Source organism: Lingula anatina, chromosome 7 (genome assembly GCF_051362555.1).
Source record: "Lingula anatina isolate TDL-2025a chromosome 7, LinAna3.0, whole genome shotgun sequence".
Classification (NCBI taxonomy): domain Eukaryota; kingdom Metazoa; phylum Brachiopoda; class Lingulata; order Lingulida; family Lingulidae; genus Lingula; species Lingula anatina.
The window spans coordinates 12,397,486-12,422,334 of NC_141773.1; the positions used below are offsets into that span (position 1 = coordinate 12,397,486).

The 24,849-nt window shown below is 38.6% G+C and overlaps 3 protein-coding genes across 6 annotated transcripts in view; 2 read left to right on the forward strand and 1 right to left on the reverse strand.

Moving 5' to 3' along the window:
• The window catches only part of LOC106175043 (uncharacterized), a 27,119-nt gene extending 23,247 nt beyond the window's left edge, over window positions 1–3,872 (forward strand). For both annotated transcript variants that reach the window (XM_087018277.1, XM_087018276.1), the window contains exons 7-12: window positions 269–376; window positions 671–829; window positions 1,488–1,568; window positions 1,936–2,096; window positions 2,585–2,618; window positions 2,890–3,872. In XM_087018277.1, coding sequence (XP_086874403.1) covers window positions 269–376; window positions 671–829; window positions 1,488–1,568; window positions 1,936–2,096; window positions 2,585–2,602 — 527 coding nt within the window. In that variant the 3' untranslated portion in view covers window positions 2,603–2,618; window positions 2,890–3,872. The remainder of the gene's footprint in view (window positions 1–268; window positions 377–670; window positions 830–1,487; window positions 1,569–1,935; window positions 2,097–2,584; window positions 2,619–2,889) is intronic.
• Window positions 3,866–5,590, reverse strand: LOC106176462 (uncharacterized). The gene is made up of 4 exons (XM_013556859.3): window positions 5,448–5,590; window positions 5,036–5,114; window positions 4,467–4,661; window positions 3,866–4,145 (listed from the first exon to the last, which is right to left on the reverse strand). The coding sequence occupies exons 1-4, from the start codon at window positions 5,479–5,481 to the stop codon at window positions 4,034–4,036; spliced, it is 420 nt and encodes a 139-aa protein (XP_013412313.2). The 5' UTR covers window positions 5,482–5,590; the 3' UTR covers window positions 3,866–4,033.
• A 2,282-nt stretch (window positions 5,591–7,872) lies between these two features.
• Window positions 7,873–24,717, forward strand: LOC106175027 (zonadhesin). Of its 3 annotated transcripts, XM_087017860.1 has the most exons (27): window positions 7,873–8,087; window positions 9,816–9,887; window positions 11,182–11,367; window positions 11,720–11,902; window positions 12,141–12,317; window positions 12,582–12,776; window positions 13,105–13,287; window positions 13,537–13,713; window positions 13,980–14,174; window positions 14,460–14,642; window positions 14,878–15,054; window positions 15,319–15,513; window positions 15,772–15,957; window positions 16,127–16,342; window positions 16,621–16,851; window positions 17,139–17,369; window positions 17,658–17,888; window positions 18,205–18,435; window positions 18,716–18,946; window positions 19,321–19,518; window positions 19,905–20,138; window positions 20,314–20,514; window positions 20,872–21,096; window positions 21,414–21,638; window positions 22,236–22,421; window positions 22,576–22,752; window positions 23,718–24,717. In XM_087017860.1, exons 1-27 carry the CDS (start codon window positions 8,046–8,048, stop codon window positions 23,916–23,918), a joined length of 5,169 nt encoding a protein of 1,722 aa, XP_086873986.1. In that variant the 5' UTR covers window positions 7,873–8,045; the 3' UTR covers window positions 23,919–24,717. The 3 variants fall into 3 exon arrangements, with proteins under 3 accessions (XP_086873986.1, XP_086873987.1, XP_086873988.1); XM_087017861.1 differs by lacking the exon at window positions 16,621–16,851 and having other exon boundaries at window positions 23,718–24,716; XM_087017862.1 differs by lacking the exons at window positions 13,537–13,713; window positions 13,980–14,174; window positions 14,460–14,642 and having other exon boundaries at window positions 23,718–24,715.
• The last annotated feature ends 132 nt before the right edge of the window (window positions 24,718–24,849 follow it).

Consider the following 24,849-nt stretch of genomic DNA (forward strand, 5'->3'; position numbering starts at 1 on the left):
TTGTTTTATTTAAAAAAATGAATAGCCTATTAAAAATTGCCATGAAGCGTTAACATTTTACTTTTTGTATGAGGAGGGCAGAATAACTTGATAGTTTTAACTTAAAAATGTTTGACTGAAGACTTGATTTTATCCAGTCACAGGAAGGGTGGCTCTTCTTCAACCAGAGTTTGAAGTCTATGGCAAACTTTTTCAGTAGCTTTCAGAAATCACTCCTAGATGTTGTCAGTTGTAGTGTTGAGTTTCCAATTTTTTTTATCACTTCTAGTTGAAGATGGTTCAGTCAATTTTAAGCCACGTGTCAAGCAGGCAAAAAAAGGAAGAGTTCAGCAGTGTTTTTACTGTAGAGATGGCTATATTTCTGACGACCTTGACAGTTAGTAATTTTCTTAATTATCGTACCAGATAAGTATGCCATCATTTTCTTTTTCATGAAATCAAATTGTTTGGGGTAAAGGAGCAGTTCAATTTGTTTTTAAAGAGTTTAAATGTGGTCAAGTAAGTCATGTGACCAAGGCAGTCATATAATCAAAGTCCTTTGAAGGATTGGATCCTCATGAAAAAAAAAGTACCTCTTAAGGAATGGTTTACTTTTTTTACATCTATAAACATGACAATTTTTCAATAAAAAGATTTATAATTTAATTCACCATTGTTTATTTTTGTTTAGGAATGCGCATGCACTTCCAGACAGACCACAAAGGCCAGGAGTGGCTGGTCTTCGGCTGCTTAAGGTCCAATGATAAACACCAAACTTTGTATGTGTGCCCATCAATCAATTGCCCCACTATCAAGCCATCCAAAGAAGAGCTGTTAAAACACGAGGCAAGTCATTAGTGTCATTTTCTCTTCAAAACTTTAGGTAGTCTATGCACAAGTGGACTTGGTCATAATAAAAGAAAATGGCCCAAAAAACTACTACATTACCTTATAAGTGTCAATATCTCTATAGACCTATTGATTTGCCATTTTTGTGATTATTTAAAAAGAATTAGTTTAATGAAATCTTCTTTTCAAATGCATAAAGGTACAGTACAATGAGCTAACAAGAAAAACACATAACACATTACAGTTGGCCAACAGTGTTATGCCCCCTAGTAAAAGAATGTGTACAGGGGAGGATCCAGGATAATTCTCACGCAGAACATTCCTACCAGTGTTGTCCTATATTTTTCAGGCAGAACATTCCTACCAGTGGTATCCTATGTTTTTCAGGCAGAACATTCCTACAGGTGTTATCCTATGTTTTTCAGACACAACATTCCTACCAGTGTTATCCTATGTTTATTTCAGGCGGAACATTCGTACCAGTGTTATCCTATGTTTTTCAGGTAGACCATTCCTACCAATGTTATCCTATGTTTTTCAGGCAGACCATTCCTACCAATGTTATCCTATGTTTTTCAGGCAGAACATTCCTACCAGTGTTATCCTATGTTTTTCAGGCAGAACATTCCTACTAGTGTTATCCTATATTTTTCAGGCAGAACATTCCTACCAGTGTTATCCTGGGATTGGGTACAAGAAACCCTCTTATTCATGTCAGTTTGAGTGTGCAAATTTAAAAGGTGAGAAAAGAATAACACAAACATACACAGTGTATGCAGGGGAGGATTCAGAGATATTTTCTGAGTCTTTCAACTTATCTTTGTTGATTCATCCTCCATTTTTGAATGTCTTCAGACAGAAAAAATTAGATGCCAGTCAATGTAAACTTGAAAAATTCTGACTGTCTTCCAGATAACTCAGAAGATGGCCCCCATCTGCCCTTGGCATGCATCCATATATGCAGTTTTTATTGAATAATTAAGGATACACGTACATAAACATTTAGGCAGACTGCCTGACAGACAGACACACAGAGAGACAAACAAGCTAAGACAGACACATGGACAAACAATTCCAATTAACAAAAAAATTTTATGGCCCTTTCAGATATGAGAATGCACATTGAGGCTTGTCATAGAAGCGAAGTGTTCAAAGTCTTCAGGGATAAATTGCGTGCCCAGAGGAAACAAATGGCAAAGGTTTTTGTGTGTTTGCTTCCAGAATGCGAGCTTCTCATGATGACAGAGGATTTGTTCCTTGAACATAAGGTGAGCTGTGGAATAGATTCTCACAATAATTTGAAAAAAAAATTGAAGAAGTGAAAAAAACTTATTTTTCGAGTCAGGATGTCTTTATAGGTGATTACCTTAAGGAGTTTCAGGCTTTCAAAGAATTAAAGAATGTTAGAACGAAAGATCTTATGCAAAGTTTAAATTTTTATGAAAAATATTTTGTGTTAACATAAATGTTATTACAATATTAATTCAATAATTTAAGCAATACATATTATTATTATTATTATTATTATAAACAGCGGATGAGGGGGAGTGGCTTGGAGTGAGGAGCTGACAAAATCAGTTCATACTGACAGTTATCAGTCCTCAGTCCCTGATGAAGGCAGGCTAAGTAGTTGGAATATTGGCTAGTTAGAGCATCAGTTTATTTTACAAGCTATTTGCATGTGAAAGTATTAGCTGATGATACTTTTCAACATATATCATACTTTAAAAATTTCACTACATTCTTCATTTTCCAGGAAGCTGCCCATACCTGAGTCTGGATAGGCTTTGGTGAGTTCTAATAACCTGTTGATAATTTTGCTTTCCCAGTGTGTGTGTGTGTGAGAGAGAGAGAGAGATAGAGAGAGAGACTATTTCCCTCCCTTTGCTGGGCAGGTTTAAAGTAGTACCAGATGAGGACAATTTTACTATCATGTATGTACTAGTAGGGCACAGAGATTGGAAAATTACACAATCGAAGTTGGTGGGGTTATTTATTTATTTGTACTGGCATTCGCATTCTTGTAGAATTATTACAGTAAATTTTATTTTTTTGTTCCAGGATGGCTTACAAAATATGTCTGAAGTTTTCCAAGGCTGGCAGTTACAGAAAACTCCTGTATAACTTTGTGCCAGGAAAAGGTGCAATAGTTACAGACATTTGCATTTCTGAACACATTACTAATTAAAGTGAAATCAAATTGAAAAGTTAGTTAACAAACCCATCATCCCTTTTTTGATGAAATCAAATTTTTTTACCTTCATTTTTTAATGGGACTGGTAAATGGGAGAAATTTACAGTTGACATGAAATAAAAATGCATAACAGTAAATTTATTTTAATGCTCTTAAATCACTCACCATGTGGGTTTACATTTCCTTCCATGTAAAAAAAAAAAAGACAGGTTCTACAACTTTGCTGCTATGCACATTAAACACATTTGCATAGTAAAAACAGATTCATTTTGTTAACCACTGTTTACAGAGAATCGCTGCTTATAAGCCAACTTATCAATTTTGTCTGGGCTAAGGGGTAATTTTATCTTAGGTAAGGCAAACAACAGAAAGATCCTATTTTAAATCTCACGTGGAAAAGACATTGAAATAGGGCAAAGGCCTGCAATGTTTTAAATGAGACAAAGTCTGATGACTGTGATAGGGAGAAAAGTTGCAAGTTCCAAATATGTTCAAAATGTTCCAATCACAACATTAATTTTCGTAACTTCATAGAAGTATATACAGGAATGGTAGTAACAAATTTTTGGGTTAGACGCAACAATGATTTATTCTGACATATGTTATTATTATTATTATTATTATTATTATTATTATTATTATTATTACCTTGATAACATATTGAGGGAAATTTGTAATTTAAATAAGGGAAATTTAGATTTTGCAATAAACGTATGATAATTTGATAATTGTATGTCCTAACTCAGGGAAATAACTTAATTTGCGACAGACTAATATGGCTCTTAATTATTGTCCAGTTATTTATTCGTAGTATTATTGTTAGAGAATAATAAAGGGAGTTGCTAAAACATACTTGGTTTTATTCAAAACAAATAACATTTCTGAATTACATCAAATTATATATCTTCCTCCAGTCAGTTTTTACAAAATAAAACGGGTTAAATATTGCATTTCAATACCAAGGTACTGGGACGATTTTGAAGATTTTTTAAAAGCAAACTCTCTGTCACGTTAGATAGGAATGTCAGGTCTGTCAACGCAGCCACATTCGCCGTCACCGCTGTGACAATACAGTTCCTGTCTGTGGCACGTCTTGTATAACGTCCGCTGCTCATACACCGTGCTGGAATAGAGGAAGAGAAACCTGAATGGTAATTACTTACAAATTCTTCATATGTCGCATACATACATTTTTTTCTTTCGTGTTTTATGAAATTTAGGGACAAAATCGGGAAAAGTACCGACCAACTACCCTTTCTCTTAAAGAAAATGGAAGTCATTTATTTCACATTAAAATGTAGCAGGCATTGTTTAGAAATATTTTGCTTTTTATGTATCGGTATACTACCTATTTAACCCAAAGCAAAGTAGACAGAAGTTATGGTCTGAACTCCGGTTCTAAATTAGCCCTATCTGCTTCATGAGTTCGTAATCGCTAACTTACCGTAATCCCGTCTCCTCACAAATAGTACGGCAGTAGTGGCAGAGACCAGCGTAAGGGCCATAGTAATAATAATGATTGCTGTAGAAATAGCCACAGAGACCGGTATAACCGTAGTAGTAATAACAAACCAACTTGTATCTCAAGCATACCACCTTGTTGAAAGACACGGCTACGGTTTTGTCAATGCAACTGTAGCTGAAAAGGATTTTGATTGAATTAATGAAAAACGATCAACGTTTTCGATTAATGGCTATTTAGCTGGTACAGTTGTAGTATGGCGCAACCCGTAAAAAGGTTTTTAAATAACTCAGAATGATCGTTCTCTATATTTAAAAAAAAAAAAAAATTTTTGAACAAGGAGCCTCCCCGCCTCCACACACCGCAGTAAACAGATTTGATCACGGCTCTGATGTTTAATTGCTAGATCCCTGCAAAGACTGCGCGTGTGGAGGCGGGGAGATCATCAGCTTCTTAGTCGGCTCTTCTTTCCGCCATATCTGATCCTTGGATCAGTAGATCTTCGGGTCTTCTGTTCTGTATGGCCTCTATGCCACAGAGTTGCACTCTACCTGACAGTTCTGGTCCTGCAGTCGCTGCATTCCGGACCATTGCAGTAAATGGGAAACACGGCGGGGATGCACGCCAGGCCTGAAAAGACAAGTGAGTGATTTCGATAAATAGAACGTGACCTGAGGATCTTTCCTTTTGTGACGTCACATTTGATTTAGGTGTTAGGTGATACGAATAAATCATTCAACAAAAGTCCGTTATTGGGTACGAAAAAAAAATTTTAAACCGCCTCCTGCACGTGCAGCTTCAATGCATGAAACCTGGTCCCTTTGAGATGCAGCGTCTGTGAATTCTTTTGTTGCATACTCGGAAATTATATATATATTGAGTATTATAATATAACCCTCTCTGTCCCTCTCTCTTTCTCTGTCGCTCTCATACATGTTAATTTCTCTAGCCCTTCTTTCTTACCTGCAAGAGTACACAATATAAGCCTCAAGTGCATTGCGTCGCTTTGAACACTGCTGCACTTTAAGACCACTAGTATTATATCAAATACACCAAAACGTTAAAGAAAGTATGATGTGTCCGACAATCTGCAGTTTTTAAAGAAATTGCTGTCTTTTATATATAAAAATGGACCATTAACATAATGACTCGGCAGTTTTTAAACGCGGAAAACATGTCTTAAAGGTTCTCCCCAATTTACATCATAATGCTCTGAAAGGTGCTTCACGTCAGTGAAAATAGGCATGAAAATGATTAAATCAGAAGACACGGTGCGTAGAGACTGAGCCCCCCCCCCCAACTTTGAAGGTGCCGTTCACACAGGATTATCGGTCTCGCGCTGGCGCCTGCTCTTTATCGGTTCTACTCCCTTTGGGGCATCTTTATTGATCAGATTCGAATTTTATCGCTTATAGTTATCATATGTTAAGGACAAACTATGTCGCTTCTTATTCCAAGTCTTGACATGTTGGACTCTCCCCCCCCCCCCCAATTTTTTCAATTTTTTATTATTACATATATATATATATAATGCTTTGTATGGTCACAGTTGAGAGGTCTGTTCCCACTAAAGATGAATTGACTTAAATCAATCTCAGTCTTCTGATTTAGGTTTTTAAAAACCATAGGCAGACAAACTGAAGGCACGCTACTTTCTTTAATTCCTTCAAAGTCCTCGATTTGAGCATAGAGATAAATAGACTTGCTTTCAAAGGCTTAAAACCGTGATTAGGCGACCTGTTCAGATAGCACATACACAGAAGGAACCACTTTTTTGTATAAAGTTGTTTTTCTTTACTGATGTGTTACATCTTTCATCTTTTTTTTTTGAATAACAAACTGGATATCCTGCAGTGCCCCCGCTTGCAAAAAGCGTTCATTTGCGAAACTAAATTGCTAGAAATGCGTCAGTGCTCAGTCGGTTTGAAATGAGGAAATGTGATGTAAATGAAAATCTAAGCTTTATGTAGGGTTTTTTTTTTTAGTTTGAAACTAAGCAGTGTCGACCACTCAGAATTTGAAAACTAACAAGGACACCCAGTTCCCTGTTACTAGAAGCAACGAAAGTGAAATATGTTTGTGATAATTGATATTTAGTATGTAAGGATAAAACGGCATTGACATCGTGCAGCGTCTGTTTTGACGGCAGAAATTTTAACAAGAAAATTAACACATGCGTGCCAAGTAAAAGATATATGTCTAACCACAGAAGCCTACTTCTATGGTCCAACAGAGGGTTTTCATCCTAACTGTTCTTTCTTAAAATTTAATACCTGCCATACGTTCATTGTGTCTCTTTTAATCAATTGGTGGGAATTTGATAAAATTAATACATTTTCACTTTGTTGTTATTATTATTATTATTATTATTATTATTATTATTATTATTATTATCTCCTAGCTACTACTCCACCCACCCACCAAAATGCCAGGTTTTTTCTCTTGGTCGACTTGTGTTTTGTTCAACTGTATGCAAGCACTTAATAATGTAAAAACATGTTAAATGTTATCGCGCTGGTGTTGTGGTGACGTTATTGCAAATGTGTCCAAAATGTACAAAGCGCAACTAACACAATCATTTGGACGTATAGTAAATAAAGCATCGTGTACAACGGTATCATTACAACACAGTTATTTTGCTTATTCCTTAAATTAATATAAATATTGCACGTGAACTGCCTACATACCAGTCCTTGCAGTGTTTCATTTCAATAGACATTTTTTTTACATTTAAATCGAATTGAATTTGTCAAAATATTATCAGAGTCTTCTGCTCTGCTAATCTTTTGTAGCTGCTACCATTAATGGACTCCGATGGAGATGCGTTTTTATAACAGATTTTGCAGGTGAACAGAACGTCTCTCAGCATACATGTATATGTGAAAACTGAACTTAATTACTACCGATCGTACACAATTAGCTAAATGCTTGATGAAATTACTTGACAAACTAAAAGATAAAAATACAGGTTTCATTTCCAAAATGGCCTAGAGCTGTGCTCGTCTGACTAGCAGGTATTGTGAATTGACGAAGGGGGGGGGGGGGGGGGGGGGGGGGGGGGGGGGGGGGGAGGGGGGGAATCTAGGAACAAAGTCTTCCAAAAGATGGAACTGGCGCTCCCCCCACCTTATCTCCTCTCGTATCTGACTCCGAGAGAGGTCGGGGATTTTATTCTCCAAGATCATAAAACTAGTTTGAATTACCCTGAAAGCCATGCAATGAAAATTAAACATTCAGAAAAATAAAGCAAGCACCCCAAGGTGTAAGTATGCCAGTTTACCTTTAAGGCCCTGGTTAAATAGTCATATTTTTTATTCACCACAAATTTAATTACCGCTATTAGATGTACTTAGACCTCAGCTGCTTTAAGTTACCAACCACCACCAAGAGACTTGGCTTTCGGGTGACTGGACGGTGAGGGTGGTACTCTAAAAGGTAGCATCCAGCAGGATTCCCTCTGACAAAAATATCTGGTTTTGGAGTATAAAAACTCTTCACAGAGACATTCGCTACAAAACCCCGCATTACCATATATATTTAACGGAGGAAGAAAGCTACAGCATGAATGGAGGACAAACGTTGCTAGCGTTGTGTGTGGCTACTGTAAGTATCTGCCTGGGACATATAAAGATAGAGACAACTTCTATCTTATTTTAGGAATAATGACTCTTAAAGCCGGAAAATTAAAAGCATTTCCGATTTAAAAAATGAAATGAAGTAAGACTCATACCGATTTGCGCTTCTTCTTTGTAAAAGAATAACTAGAATGAAAAAAATTGTAATTTATTTGAAAATAATTGAGGTACATTAAAGATGAAAATGGAAAGCAATATTTGATTTTGTTAACATATCTGTAAATTACAATTGCCGTTCAAAAGGGCATGTCAATTTTTTATTTGATTACAATAAAGTATTGATTTTTGATGTGAATGTGAATAACAAAAGTGAAATATATAAAAAGTAAAAAGATACATGAAATAAGAAGTCGAAAATCCTTGTAATAAGAATTTGGCTATTGTCACATTTTATGGAGCTTAATTGTTGAAATGTCTGTCATGGTTTTGGATTTACCCACAATACCATGTTGAATCCCCATAAAGGGGGCATTAAGATGTACTTGGCTGTCTGCGCATTTAAAATTGGCATTTCTAAGTACGCGCCAAGTTACCACATAAGGTACAGCAATGCAATAAATAAATGCAAATAGACTTTAATAAGCATAACGAACCATTTAACACCTTACACGGGACGTTAATAAATGGTACTCGTATTCACAATCCTAATTTCTCTGGCGTTTTAAGTAAATGTTATGTGTAAAGACCGGAGCGATTTGTTTTTGCCACACCTTATGTAAGTCTATTACCTATTTTAAACACAATCATTAGAATTACTCGCGAGGTAGATTCTATGATTTTGATCGAGTTTTTGATACTTATGTCTTGTGACGAATACCAACTTCACCCATCTCATTTATTTAAAACAATTAATCCCATTACCTTACGATGTCATTTTTGTTTGGCAATATTGGCCTCCGTGCATGCCGTTATTACTATTGTTTTACAAATTAAATTTTAAAGTTTTAATCATAGTGTTGGCTTGTCTCTCTCCGCCTGTAAGTTGTTTGCAAGGAGCTAAACAAATATAATGTAGAGTAGATTTGACTTCTCAACCGTCCCGAACTTTTTAAAGTTAAAACTTCTAGATTTATGCAAACTGGCTTCTAATTTTTGGTCGCAAAGTTTAAACACATTTTCAGGGTAAATTCGATTCTGAGACAGTTCAAAGGAGATAGAGATCCTGAATATGTGTGTGGGGGTTTAAAGGGGGGGAGGCGGCGTGCAGCTAAGCTAAATTTTCAGAATAATACGGGATGAAAAGGATTATAAATCTGGCACCTTTATGCCTATTCCTCGTCGGGTTAATTATGATACTTGGAGATATAGGCCGGAGAGTTGGTTTAAAACACATGGGAGGAGAAAGGTCATAAACGGTTCAAAGTAACTGCGGAGGGGGTATCATCTCAGTCATTTTAATCTCAGTCATTTTATTTTAAAATGGACTGGTGATCTTATGGATGGATGTGTCAATGACTAGAACAAATTATACCTAAAAGCCCAATGTACTGCTGTTAGGGAAATATGAAAAACATATATTTTACAATGTATAAGGAAATATTTTCTAAAAATAAAAAATAAAACTGAACCTGTTATAAGGTTGCGTTTTTATAAAAGTTTAAAATGTGTGTTGAGGGCATTTTCCAATTTTTAAAAAAATCTTTGTTGTCTCTCAATTTTTACCATAGTGCATAAAGCATTATTCTTGTCTCTTTAGGTCCTTTTATCTGGCGTATCTTGTCAAGAGCCCTGCAGGCATCTCCCGGGTAAAATTGTTGCCTGCGACACGGTAAGTCTCGCTCGATTTTTTTGCCGAAACTAGGCTTTCTCAGATAATTTCCTTTCTCTTTTTACGTTAATTTTCCTAAATGTTTTACATTATTTAAGCAACAGTGATAGAGAATTTTAACAGTTTGAGTTTGGGATGAGCACCGCACCAGGGGTACATTACATGTCGCCATTTTGAAATCAGTAATCTTTGAATAAAAATCAAGTAGAATGGTGTCCTAGGCAATCCACTGGAATGACAATTTTTTTCTGCATCAGCTTGACACAAAACGATTAGTGGGTAGAAGTCATAGCGCTCCGCCTCTTCATCCATTAGACAGAGTTAAGGTCTGCATACGATAATAAAAATAAATAATAAAATGCCCTGCTGAAACTAATATCAGTTATAGGATTTACAGCTCACTTCTTGTACTGCAACTTAAAATGAAGGATTTAAGTGTTTAATTATCCAAAAATTGCCTATAATTTCTTAAAAATGTAATGTGTTAATGTCTCAACGACCAATTACACGGCATGCAGTCGTTTCAACATTTACCGTGTCCAATGTTTTATTGCCGGTGCAACTTGGGACTTGCATGTCTAATGTACGAGTAAGTGAAAATAACCAATGCATTTAGCCGATGGTTTCGATAATTTAAGAAAAAGGGCCCCACAAATATACCTGCATATACCAATTTGAGGTTTGCAGCAAAGAGATTTAAGGCAATTTATAGATGCGGTAATATATAACCGACTGCCGCAGGTACGGTCGGACCTTAAAAGCCTTCAACTGGGGGACACTGAATTGAGGGTTTGAAAAAACGAAACACTTAATGGTTGCAAATGCTCCGTTAGGTCAGGCTTTTGAATATCTTCCACAAAGTGAACACCTTTCGTCACCCTGGCTACCAGTGTGTTTTTAAGTACATTCTGTGACTCTCGTGTACAAAGTGATAAAATTTGCTGCTGCCACTCTGAGTCTCGGTTGGGGAATCAGTACGCGGACACTCCCCGATCCATAGAATTTGTTACATGTAAAACAGCCAGGAGAGCCTTTTTTCACCTAATACCTATAAAAAACAATTTTCAAAATAATCTTCATATATTTTTGTCTGCTTGCATGGTCCTGAGTCCCTTCACAAAACAAGTTTTGCCTCCAACTTGACCTGACCAACGAAGATAGGACAAGCGCCAAAACAAGAATAATTTTGGTTCTTTTGTTACTTATCACTAGTTGCTTAAAGACGTATGCATACCTTTTCATTTTCACCAGTTATAATGTATATTTTTAAAGGGCTATCTCTTTTCTCAAACAGATAACTACATGTCCGGGTGGGACGCACTGTGAGCCCTTTAACTTAACGGTTGCCGGAGAGTGTGACGGGTTCCCCGCGGGTTGTGTATGTGTGACACCAGTAATAGAACCGCCCAGGTGCGTGCCAAACATTGATCCAAGTGTCTGTGACGTGGAACCACCAAGTCCGCCAGTACGGTGCAACACTGTGAGTAAGAATAGTGCCTTGAGCGTTAATTATACTTACATATATTAGCTTTAATAATTTACCGTTGCAATATGCTCTTAACCTCTAGCATGGTAAAACACACATAATGACATCACAAAACTACTAGCATATGTACAAGAAGGGGTCGAAAGGGTGATCTTTTCTCCATTTTCTACAGCTTCCTCGCTGGGGTGGTCAGGGAAGAAATTCCAGTTTCTTGAAATATTGGATCCATTCATAAGATCCATCAGTGATATCTTTTCTGAAAAGTCTAGGAAGTCTCACCCAGCTTAGACATGACTCCACGTAAAATAAGTGCACCATGTACATTCACAATGGTTTTCTTTCGAAGGTTCTGAACTGCTCCACGGGGTTCCACTGTGAGCCAGAAATGTATCAAGAGGCGGGAAGTTGTAATTGGAACCCTGGCTGTGTCTGTCCTTTGACAGGAATCCCTCCACCAATGTGTGTGCCTGATGGTGATACCCCTGTATGTAACGTGGGCCCTCCTAGTCCTCCCATACAATGTGAATGGGTACGTCCTCTCTTACCGTTTCTACAGTTTTATCTCTATAATTGAATATATAGTTTAGCAAAATGATATTTGACACGCCTTTCATAAAAATTATTTTTTCATAGTGGTGTACAACGATGTTTTTCTTTGGCATTTGAAGACTTTGCTACCATTTTACATAGAACCAGTGAGATTAAAGCAATAACTTCCTATGTTACATTCAGCAATTTAAAATATGTTTACTTTTCTGTTGCTGCAGGTCGTAAACTGTTCGGCAGGATATCATTGTGAACCAAAGACATTTACAGAACCAGGAGATTGTGAAAAGACAGAAGGATGTCTGTGTCCCCTGGCTGGAATACCTCCACCTATATGTGTGCCTGATGACCCAGTGCCATGTAAAATGCTGCCAGTACCTCCAGTTCTCTGCGAAACGGTAACATGTTCCTATGTCAATACATATACCAATATATTATCTTGTTAATCAAATTCACGTCCACCGGTAAGCATATGTTGATCACCCACAGTTGTATAAAAACAATAATGAGAAACAACCTTAATTAAAGTAAAAATTAAAAAAAGGATTGAAAAATTACAATTAACATGAATTCATAAATGAAAATAAAACGGTAAAATTGAAGTCAATAAATGAACAAAACCACGCTCTCTGTTGTAAATATACTTTTGTTTTCCTGAATAGCTTGTACAGTGTGACGAGGGCTTTCACTGTGAACCGGCGAACGTTTCCCAGGCAGACCAATGTGCCCAAGTTCCTGGGTGTGTATGTCCAGCTATACATCCTCCGTTCATGCCAAAATGTGTGCCCAATGTTTTGGAGACGTCTCCAATGGTGTGTGACGTAGAGGCGCCACCTCCACCGGTACCTTGTAACACGGTAAGTTTTTTTTATCACACTGTGGTGTCGAACTTTTTTCAATGCTGATTGAAATGGCACAAAACAGTCTGTTAACAAAGACATTAGGAAAACAGATTTTATATATGCTGATATCAACATGTTCTTAGAGTAAAATTTTTACTGACTGATAGACAAGTAGGATTTTAATTACTTATTATAGTACTAGAAATAAACGGTATTAAGGGTTGTCTTGACAATCAAGAACCCCCCCCCCCAAAAAAAAAATAAAAATAATAATAATAAACAGTAATAGGACCTTAAATAGATGGTGTCATATTAGATTTGCATTTATGTTCTTTACTTCTAGCTCTTAAACTGCTCCACGGGGTTCCACTGTGAGCCGACAATGTATCAAGAGGCGGGAAGATGTAATTGGAACCCTGACTGTTTATGTCCTTTGACAGGAATCCCTCCACCAATGTGTGTGCCTGATGGTGATACCCCTGTATGTAACGTGGGCCCTCCTAGTCCTCCCATACAATGTGAATGGGTACGTCGTCTCTTACCGTTTCTACAGTTTTTGTCTCTAGTTGGTTATAAAGTTTAGCGACACGATATTGGACACATCTTGCAGAAAATTGTAGTCTCTAAAAGTGCAGTATACGTCGATGTTTCTCTTTAGCGTTTCAAAACTTTGCTATTATTTTTCATAGAACTATTGAAATACAAGCATTAACTTCTTACGTTACATTGTTAAATGTGCAAGTAAAAAAAAATGTTCACTTTTCTGTTGCTTCAGGTCGTAAACTGTTCGGCAGGATATCACTGTGAACCGAACACTTTTGTAGAACCAGGAGATTGTGAAAAGACAGAAGGATGTGTGTGTCCCCTGGCTGGAATACCTCCACCTATATGTGTGCCTGATGACCCAGTGCCATGTGAAATGCTGCCAGTGCCTCCAGTTCTGTGCGAAACGGTAACATGTTCCTATACGGAAAAGATATACACATATATTATCCGGTTTATCAAATTCACGTCCACCGATAAGCATCTGTTGACCACCCACAGTTTTATAAAAATAATAATGAGAAACAACCTTAAATAAAGTAAAAATTGAAAAAAAGGATTGAAAAATTACAATTAACATGAATTCATAAATGAAAAGAAAACGGTAAAATTGAAGTCAATAAATGAATAGAACCACTTTCTCGGTTGTGAATATACTTTTGTTTTCCTGAATAGCTTGTACAGTGTGACGAGGGCTTTCACTGTGAACCGGCGAACGTTTCCCAGCCAGACCAATGTGCCCAAGCTCCTGGGTGTGTATGTCCAGCTATACATCCTCCGTTCATGCCAAAATGTGTGCCCAATGTTATGGAGACGTCTCCGATGGTGTGTGACGTAGAGGCGCCACCTCCACCGGTACCTTGTAATACGGTAGGTTTACTTTTCACATTGGGGTGTCAAACTTCAATGCTGATTGAACTGGCAATATACAGTCCTTTATTGTATGCAAAACAATTTCTGTATTCTTTGAAACCAATTTGCTCCACGTATAAAATTCTATTTAACTCAGGTACTAGTAGGAATATAAGTACTTATTAAAGAATAGAAAGAAACGTGTTAAGGGTGGTTCTGACAACCACAAAAATTTTTTAAACTGTAATATGACCACTGATAGATGGTATAATGTTGATTTACAGCTATATTATGTCCTTTTAGCTCCTAAACTGTTCCGATGGCTTGCACTGTGAGCCAGAAATGTATCAAGAGGCGGGAAGATGTAATTGGAACCCTGGCTGTGTCTGTCCTTTGACAGGTGTTCCTCCACCAATGTGTGTGCCGGATGGTGATACCCCTGTCTGTAATGTGGGTCCTCCTAGTCCTCCAATACAGTGCGAATGGGTACGTCCTCTCCTACTGTTTCTACAGATTTTGTCTCCAATCGATTATATAGTTTAGCAATACGATATTTAACGCATCTGCGGGAAATTGTAGTCTCTCGAAGTGGTGTACAACGATGTTTCTCTGGCGTTTCAAGACTTTGCTATCATTTTATGTAGAACCAGTAAGATTAGGGCAAAGACTTCTTATGTTACATTCAGCAACTAAAAAAATGTTCACTGCTGTGTTGCTGCAGGTCGTAAACTGTTCGGCAGGATATCATTGTGAACCGAAGACTTTTGTAGAACCAGGAGATTGTGAAAAGACAGAAGGATGTTTGTGTCCCCTGGCTGGAATACCTCCACCTATATGTGTGCCTGATGACCCAGTACCATGTGAAATGGTGCCAGTACCTCCAGTTCTGTGCGAAACGGTAACATGTTCCTATGTCAATAGATATACAAATATATTTCCGGTTGATCAAATTCACGTCCTCCGGTAAGCATCTCTTGATCTCCCACAGTTTTTTTAAAAACTATAATGAGAAATAACCTTAATTAAAGTAAAAAATTAAAAAGGATTTAAAAAATTACAATTAAAAGGAACTCATTGACGAAAATAAATCGGTAAAATTGAAGTCAATAAATGAATAAAACCACTTTCTCGGTTGTGAATATACTTTTGTTTTCCTGAATAGCTTGTACAGTGTGACGAGGGCTTTCACTGTGAACCGGCGAACGTTTCCCAGCCAGACAAATGTGCCCAAGTTCCTGGGTGTGTATGTCCAGCTATACATCCTCCGTTCATGCCAAAATGTGTGCCCGATGTTTTGGAGACGTCTCCGATGGTGTGTGACGTAGAGGCGCCACCTCCACCGGTACCTTGTAACACGGTAGGTATTTATTACAATTTGGTGGCGAACTTCAATGCTGATTGAATGCAAAACCGCCTGAAAAACAATTTCTGCATGCTTTGAAATCAACATGCTTTAAATATAAAATTCTATCTGACTCAGAGACTAGTAGGAATTTAATGACTTATTAAAGAAATGGAAAGAAACGTGGTGGTTTTGACAAAAAAAAAAGTAATAGGGCCTCTAATAGATTGTATCATATTGAATTATAGCTACATGTATATTCTGTCCTTTTAGCTCCTAAACTGTTCCGATGGCTTGCACTGTGAGCCAGAAATGTATCAAGAGGCGGGAAGATGTAACTGGAATCCTGGCTGTGTCTGTCCTTTGACAGGTGTTCCTCCACCAATGTGTGTGCCGGATGTTACTCCGCCTGTAGCATGCAAGATTAGTCAGCCGAGTGAGCCGAAACGTTGTCAAGAAGTACGTTTTGAATTTTGATTTAAAAAAAATATTTATTTGTTCTTATTTATTTTATTTTAATATTTTATTATAGGTTTCAAAAAGAATAATCCGTTGAAAAATATTTTATATAAGAAAAAATTTCATAAACAACCCTTACAATAATCCTCCTCTTTTGTCAAACATGTAGGTTGTGAACTGCAGCACCGGTTTCCACTGTGAGCCAGAATATTACATAGAGCCAATATACTGCATAAGATCGCCCCCAGATTGTTTGTGTCCAACAATCGTCACCATCATTTCGCCTATCCCGGTCTGTGTGGAAGATGTGACACCTACAGTAGGCGTGACTCCGCCAGTGTATTGTGAAGTTGGGCCCCCGAGTGAGCCTATTCAATGTGCCGAGGTAGGCAGTCAGTCGGTCCACCTTGGGTGTTTCTGTGTATCATCGTCAAAACGATTCGATGTACGGAATTTTTCGAAGCAGTCCGAAATTTAGAGCAAAGGTTTTCATTATCTTTTTCGCTGACTTTTAACTTCGTTTTTTCAGTGCAGTTTCAGTTCGTACCGCAGTGAAACAATTAAAAAAAATCGAGACTTTCTGGGTAACCGTATCTCAAATTCATTATCTAAATCTTTTTATTGAATATTTTTTAAAGATTAGATACTCTCTTTCTAATCAAGTTGTTGAACTGTTCCTCTGGCTACCACTGTGAACCTGAGACTTACCAAGCTCCAGGAAGATGTGAGAAGTCGTCTCCTGACTGTATATGTCCACCCATAGATCCCACCCCGGGACCCCGGTGTGTTAAAGACACTCAGTCCACACGTGGGGAAGTCCCACCTACAGTAGGCGTGACTCCGCCAGTGTATTGTAATATTGGTCCTCCGAGTGATCCTATCCAGTGTGACGAGGTAGGCAGTCAGTCGATCAACCTCGGGTCAAAATGATTCGATGTACGGAATCGTCGAGGCCGTCCGAAATGTAGAGCAAAGAGAGATTTTGATTATTTTTTTCAGTGATGTACAACTGCATGTAATATTACAATGCAACCTTAGTCCGTACCAATGTTAAATATATCTTAAATAAAACAGAGACCTTCTGGAAACCGTATCTCAAATTCAATACCTAATTTATTTTGATTCAATATTTTTAAGTTTTTATTCAATAGTTTTGAGAATATGTTCTCTTTCTAATCAAGCTGTTGAACTGTTCCTCTGGCTACCACTGTGAACCTGAGACTTACCAAGCTCCAGGAAGATGTGAGAAGTCATCTCCTGACTGTATATGTCCACCCATAGATCCTACCCCGGGACCCCGGTGTGTTAAAGACGCTCCACCCGTAAGTGGAGAAGTCCCACCTACAATAGGCGTGACTCCGCCAGTTTATTGTGAAGTTGGTCCTCCGAGTGATCCTATCCAGTGTGACGAGGTAGGCAGGCAGTCGATCAACCTCGGGTCAAAATGATTCGATGTACGGAATCGGTCGAGGCCGTCCGAAATGTAGAGCAAAGAGAGATGTTGATTATTTTTTTCAATGATGTACAACTGCATGTAATGTTACAATGCAACCTTAGTCCGTACCAATGTTAAATATATCTTAAATAAAACAGAGACCTTCGGGAAACCGTATCTCAAATTCAATACCTAATTTATTTTGATTCAATATTTTTAAGTTTTTATTCAATAGTTTTGAGAATATGTTCTCTTTCAAATCAAGCTGTTGAACTGTTCCTCTGGCTACCACTGTGAACCTGAGACTTCCCAAGCTCCAGGAAGATGTGAGATGTCGTCTCCTGATTGTATATGTCCACCCATAGATCCCACCCCGGGACCCCGGTGTGTTAAAGACGCTCAGCCCGTACGTGGAGAAGTCCCACCTACAGTAGGCGTGACTCCGCCAGTGTATTGTGAAGTTGGTCCTCCGAGTGATCCTATCCAGTGTGACGAGGTAGGCAGTCAGTCAGTCAACCTCGGGTGTTTCCGTCAAATAATTCGATGTACGGACTTGTCGAGGCATTCCGAAATCAAAAGCATATATTTTGAATACCTATTTACTGCCGTTCAACTGAATGTTATTTTGTGGCAGCCTTAGCCTGTTCTTCAATGAAACATTTAAAAAGAAAATCGAGACATTCTCCTATCTGCATTTCCAGTCCAATGTACATGTTTTTATTCAGTGATCCTTCACGGTATAACCTGCCCCAAGTTCAGTATCTTTTAAGATTTTTTCAATGATTTTCCTCGCATATTTCTTTTTAATCAAGCTGTTGAACTGTTCCTCTGGCTACCACTGTGAACCCGAGACTTACCAAGCACCAGGAAGATGTGAGATGTCATCTCCTGACTGTATATGTCCACCCATAGACCCCACCCCGGGACCCCGGTGTGTTAAAGACGCTCCACCCGTAAGTGGGGAAGTCCCACCTACAGTAGGCGTGACTCCGCCAGTGTATTGTGAAGTTGGTCCTCCGAGTGATCCTATCCAGTGTGACGAGGTAGGCAGTCAGTCGGTCAATCTCGGGTGTTTCCGTATATCATCGTCAAAATGATTCGATGTACGGAGTCGGTCGAAGCAGTCCGAAATATAGAGCAAAGATTTTCATTATCTTTTTTCACTGACGTACAACTGCATGTTTTTTCAGGGCAGTTTTTGTTCGTACCGCAGTGAAACATTTTAAAAGAAAATCGAGACCTTCTCGGAAACCGTATCTCAAATTCATTATCTAAATCTTTTTATTGAATTTTTAAAGATTATATACTCTCTTTCTAATCAAGCTGTTGAACTGTTCCTCTGGCTACCACTGTGAACCTGAGACTTACCAAGCTCCAGGAAGATGTGAGATGTCATCTCCTGACTGTATATGTCCACCCATAGATCCCACCCCGGGACCCCGGTGTGTTAAAGACGCTCAGTCCACACGTGGGGAAGTCCCACCTACAATAGGCGTGACTCCGCCAGTGTATTGTGAAGTTGGTCCTCCGAGTGATCCTATCCAGTGTGACGAGGTAGGCAGTCAGTCGGTCAACCTCGGGCGTTTCCGTATATCATCGACAAACGTCAAAGTATTTCTAAATATGTACGGAATCGGTCGAGGCACTCCATGTAACAGGAGATTTTGATCACCTTTTAGTGGTGTACAATTGTATGTCATTTGTATAAAGCCTAAGACAGAAATGATTTCTGCAAAAGACCCGTGAAACATTTTTGAAAAAAAAAAAAAATCAAGACCTCAGTATTGTAACAATGTACATGTACCAATGTGAAACATTTCCCAAAGGAAATAGAGACCTTCTCGGAAACCATATTTCAATTTCAATTTCAATATCTAATGTTTTTTTTTTTTCAATAGTTTTGAGTACATGTTTTCTTTCTAATCAAGTTGTTGAACTGTTCCTCTGGCTACCACTGTGAACCCAAGACTTACCAAGCTCCAGGAAGATGTGAGATGTCGTCTCCTGACTGTATATGTCCACCTATAGACCCCACCCCGGGACCTCGGTGCGTACAAGACACCCCGCCTATACGACTGCCGGGGTGCCCGGTAGGGCCAAGTGAACCTCCGATAAGCTGTAGAAACGTAAGTTTTCCGCCAAACTTAATTTACTACGATCCAGTTTTTTCCAAATGTCTTGTGTGAAAAGGTGAACCAGTAATTTGGAGCTACATCAGGATAAATCGACAGTTTATCACCAAAATGTAGTAACTTTAGGGCTGAAACATTTGCCTTTTATTCATTAATTTTAATCGAACAGACCTAATAATTTCAATTATCCGGAGAGTCTAACGTAATTAATTATTTTTATTATTTCCCTCCTTAAAGTGGACAAGAGATATAGATAGAGAGAGAGATTGCCTTAACACATTATCAATCATGACATCCATCTCAAAGCGCTTTACAGAAGTTTTTTGTCCGTTCATTCCCAGCCTTCTATGCGTCATCGTTTTTAAACATTTTATTCTTAGGTAACTCAATGCCAAAGCGGTTTCCACTGCGAGCCAGAATTCATAACCAAACCTAGACAGTGCATTAAGTCACCAAGCTGCAGATGCCGTCCCAGCCCCCCAGGACCTGTGGCAAAGTGTGTCAAAGATGTGACGACACCGTTAGATGTGACGTCACCGACGTCACCAGCCGCTGTTACGTCACCATCCTTATGTCAGGTTGGGCCACCTAGTGCCCCTATCAGCTGTGACAGTGTAAGGCACATTTCATATGGTTAAGTAGATTGATTGCTTGAGAGAGAGAGAGAGAGAGAGAGAGATTCGACCCATAAGAAACAAGGAACTGTAAATTTAATTACCATATAAAGGTATATGTTTCAACAACGGCAATACTGATAACGTTCTTGGTTTTACTTCTCCACCACCACAGGTACTGAACTGCTCCATCGGTTATCACTGTGAACCACGAGCATTTCAAAGACCTGGCAGATGTTTGAAATCCACCCCGGATTGTGTCTGTCCCGAGCCTGTGCCTGAACCGACACCGAGGTGTGTGAAAGACGTGCGTTTGCCCGCGCGCCTACCAGGTTGCCCAGTTGGACCGCGTGGGCCTAATAGACGTTGCGAGAACGTAAGGGGTGCTATTGCTTTTTTATGTTAAGCGTATGCTATTGTTATCTTTGCTTATGATGTTATGCTGCAAATGCAAATATATGTATACGCATAAGTGCGTCGACGATTAATTAAGCCTTATATATCCGCAGAACTGAAAGGTCCTATAGATTTTACCCCTTTATATAAACTATCTAATGTGCCAATCGTTCTGACTGATTTAAACTTTTGTTGAGATATTTTATCGGATCCCTAGTCAAAATGTGCCTGTAAAATATCATTGAACATATTCACTAACAAATAAATACAATATGCTATAAACCTTTTAAGGTTTTAGTTTTTGACATAAAGATGTGGACGTCTTTGATCCTTTCAGGTCATCCAGTGCTCTCCTGGATTTCACTGTGAGCCAAATTATATCCCCACGCCAGGCAGATGTGTGAAATCTCCTAATTGCATCTGCCGCCCACAACCATCAGGACCAAGTCCACGGTGCGTGAAAGACGTGACATCATCGGTGACGTCAACAACGACGACGTCATCTCCGCCACTCCCAACTTGTCTGAGAGGGCCAGCTGGGCCACGGAGGAGATGCCAAGACGTAAGAACACCTTCCAAAGGGCTAAAAAGTCATGTTGTTATATTTGACGATCCCTTTTGCTGTTTTTTAATTACCAAGATCCTTGGTGGTAAGGAAAGATGTAGATAAGTTTGAAAAGAAGTGCTTGGAGATTTGACAAAAAATAGGGAAAAAGAAACGGGCACGGTAGGTTTCCATCAGACATTTTGATATATTTTCAAAATGTTAGATGTGAGCATGTACTGAAAGCAGAGGTTCGGGCAAAATACTGATTCCTGCCACATTACAAAAATCAGATATTATAATTTAAAACCAATGTATTTCCATTACCTTTTTAGATAATTCAATGTGGCATTGGTTTTCATTGTGAACCCGAATATGTCCCTTCAGCGCCTATATGCATACGGAACCCTCGTTGTGTATGTCCCCTTCAGCCGCCTGGACCAAGGCCAAAGTGTGTGAGAGACATGACGTCACGTATGACGTCAACAACAACGTCAGCACCTGCACCACTGCCTAGCTGTCGCATTGGACTTCCTGGTCCACGTCAAAGATGCGAAAACGTGAGTTCGTCTGGCTTTATGTATTTACATGTACTCAGCTTTATTGAGCATGATAAAATATAGTTAACGGTCCACTTACATGGTGCAAAGTGTCAGTTGGACAGGAATGGTAGTCCGCTAGAAATCGTGGTCTGTTTCTTCCTAGTTTGTACAGGCTACATACTACTACTTACTCTGAAACTTCCGACTTAACCTAACTTGTACTATTTATATGGGTTTAGATACTTCCGTTGCTAAGACTACCGGTACCATTCACGCCACACCGGTAGGCCTAATTTCCAAATGGTTACCAAATCAAACTTTTAAGGGGGTATGTTTGGTATGCTAAATAATAAACTAAACAGGAGCATATCCTTGTGTCCGGGTCCAGGGGCGTATCCGATCCGAATTTAAATTATTTTCCTGGCCCAGGAAAAAAATGTTTATTTCGTATCTAGCTAAGGATTACTAGTAAAAAAACATTTTAAACCCATGTAGGTCATTTACTTTCAATCATTAATTCGAATAACATTTTTAAAACATTAAAACATTCAAAACTTAACTGTTTAATCATTTAACTGTGAAGCATATATACACGTATAAATACGTCCAATACAGGTTATCCAGTGTTCCACAGGGTACCACTGTGAACCAGAGTATGTCAGTACTCCAGGGAAATGTGTTCAATTACCCGGATGTGTGTGCAGGAACGAGGGACCCGTGGGACCAATAGGGTCGCCCCGTTGTGTGGAGGACGCGCCAACTTGTCCGACGTTACCCGGCGAAGTCATGTCATGTGAAGCGGTAATATATATTTATTTATTAAAGTATTTATTGTAATATGCACATATATGGTATATTTAAAATTCTCATCGTCTCCATAAGTTTAATCTTCGTAAGCGTTATGTCACTAAGTAAAACAATTACAAAACACAAATACATATAATATTATCTTCAGCTAATCACATGTCCTACGGGTAAACACTGTGAACCAGCAAACTTCACTCTGCCGTCTCGCTGTGTTAGAGACACCGATTGCGTCTGTCCGGAGCCAGCACATAGTGAGAAGCTTAGTTGCGCACCAGATCCGCCATGTGAGATGACTTCCGCAGGGCCCCTCATTGCGTGCGAAAAGGTACATGTCAAACACGCAGGCCCTATATACCTTTTCGTTCTTAAAATTAGCCAGATCGTTAAGTTACTTTCGCAATTCAGGAGCTTATCCAGAATTATTTGAAGGGGGGTCCGCGGAAAAAAAGCACCCCCCCCCCTTGGCGTGAGGTTCGGGGCCCGTTGAAGGGGCCCGAAAAATTTGGTATTTTAGAGGGGGAACTGTGCTATTTGGTACGGTTTAGAACTATGATTCAGCTAGTCCAAATTCTAATTTCAAGAGGGGAGCATTAGTGTGTTTTTTTTTTCAGAAATCGAAGGGGGAGGGTCTGGATCCCCCCTCCCAATTCCGCCTCTGCAATTAGGTAGATTAGTTAGCTCTGTAGGCCATTGATCTCTGGGCCTACATAGTCACGCAAACTCACGCACACGTTTACTTGCGCAGTGAGATTTGAGGGGAGGAAAAACTGATGCAGGGAAAAAGAGAGAAAGAGAGAGAGAGAGAGATGTCAACTTCAGATTTTGTTCCGTTATGTAGGCTTGTTATACAATTCGTTGCCTAACGTTTATTTAACCGCCATCCTGAGTTTAAGAAGTGTATATCTACTGTCTCTTTTCGCCTAGGTAATCGAATCAAATTAATGAATAAAATCGTCTTCTTCACTGTAATTGTAAAACTCCATTTTAAGCATGCGTGTCTACTTATGCTAGGTGCAATCTATTGGAATTTTACATGAGGGAAAATGTATTTATTTAAATTATCACCTTTCATGTACTTAATAGCATTTATATTCGCAGTTTTTTTTTTTGTTTTTTCCCTCTTTTTAGTGATAAGCAATCTGTGCTGTTGCCTTAAAAGCATTATTTCCACCCCCATATTTCCATAATGTGTCTGCAGTAAGGCGATGCAAAAACTAGGCACCTATGCTTTGTATATACACTTAGTAAATAGTTTACCTCTTTGCAGTCTTTGTCTGTCTTTATTTTCAGGTTATAGCGTGTCCGTTCTGGTGTAGCTGTGACCCGGCCATGGTGCCCTCACCCCCGACCTGTGTGAAGAAACCAGGTTGTACTTGTCCTCCGGCCGACGACCAGCGCATGCGCAACACCGGCGTCAAATGTGTACCTGATATTTTCAACTGGTTTGGATACTTTGGGAATTTAAGGGATTCTTATAATCGTAGAGGCTAGACCAGTTCGACCAGTTCTCCGGGTGTTTATGCTAAAAATATGACCATGTTTTCTTTTTTTCTTTGTTGACTTCCCACTTTCGGTTAGGAGACAAACAAACGAGCAAGAAATAAATTTATACAATTTACAAAGTACACAAAAGCAACGGACAGGACATCCGTAAAGTGCCCGAAAGACAACCCAAAGAAAAACAATAAATAGTGCCATGTGTTTTTAAGTTACAGTGTGGGTTAACCTGTATTTGAAAAAAAAATGTTATATAATGTGACATATATGTTATTGTAAGTAACCGAAGTTTTGAGTGTTGTATGAACAAGGCATACTGTTAATTAAGCGTGCTGTAAAAAGGCATTATGTTTCTCCGTTGTATGATTGGTTTAAGCTTCGTATCAACATTTTAAGAAAGCGTTTTTTTAATTTTTTTATGGTGGCTAGGGCGAATCTGCTTGGTCCCGGTAGATGCTTGTGTAACGACACATTGCAAGGAGAGTCGGTTTTGAGAGTAAAAAATTATACATGTAGTTATCACTTATATGTGTACAACTTATATAAATTTTCACGGATGGTACACCGATATAGCATCACTTCGTTTCTGATGAAGTTGTCTGACGAATATAATTCATTTTGGTCGAAACATGGTATCGTGATTTCACCCTGCAGGTATTTTAAAAGTCGAATTTATAACGATACAAAAAGGGAGGGAGCGTCAAAATATTACGGATTTGCTACTAAAACTCATTTTTCTTTGGTAGGCTGCATGTCACTAATAGTCAGCGAACCATCATATTCAAAATAAACAAACATGACAAAGGAAAAACGAAAATGATTTATTTATCGTTTCAGTATTTTTTTATGTGGGCAATAATGAGGGTGACGCGCTACAGCGCGTGCATACATCCCTTATTTATATCTCTTATAAGTCTCGCAAGAA

What these genes read in the sequence shown, in the direction of transcription:
- LOC106176462 (XM_013556859.3), bottom strand. Translation starts at nt 5,481, where the DNA reads ATGCACTTGAGGCTTATATTGTGTACTCTTGCAG. An exon ending in TGCAGGACCAGAACTGTCAG is followed by an intron (nt 4,662 to 5,035) that starts GTAGAGTGCAAC and finishes AATCCTTTTCAG; the next exon opens with CTACAGTTGCATTGACAAAA. An exon ending in TGTGAGGAGACGGGATTACG is followed by an intron (nt 4,146 to 4,466) that starts GTAAGTTAGCGA and finishes CCTCTATTCCAG; the next exon opens with CACGGTGTATGAGCAGCGGA.
- LOC106175027 (XM_087017860.1), top strand. Translation starts at nt 8,046, where the DNA reads ATGAATGGAGGACAAACGTTGCTAGCGTTGTGTGTGGCTACT. An exon ending in CACCGGTACCTTGTAATACG is followed by an intron (nt 14,175 to 14,459) that starts GTAGGTTTACTT and finishes ATGTCCTTTTAG; the next exon opens with CTCCTAAACTGTTCCGATGG. An exon ending in ATCCTATCCAGTGTGACGAG is followed by an intron (nt 17,889 to 18,204) that starts GTAGGCAGTCAG and finishes TTTTTAATCAAG; the next exon opens with CTGTTGAACTGTTCCTCTGG.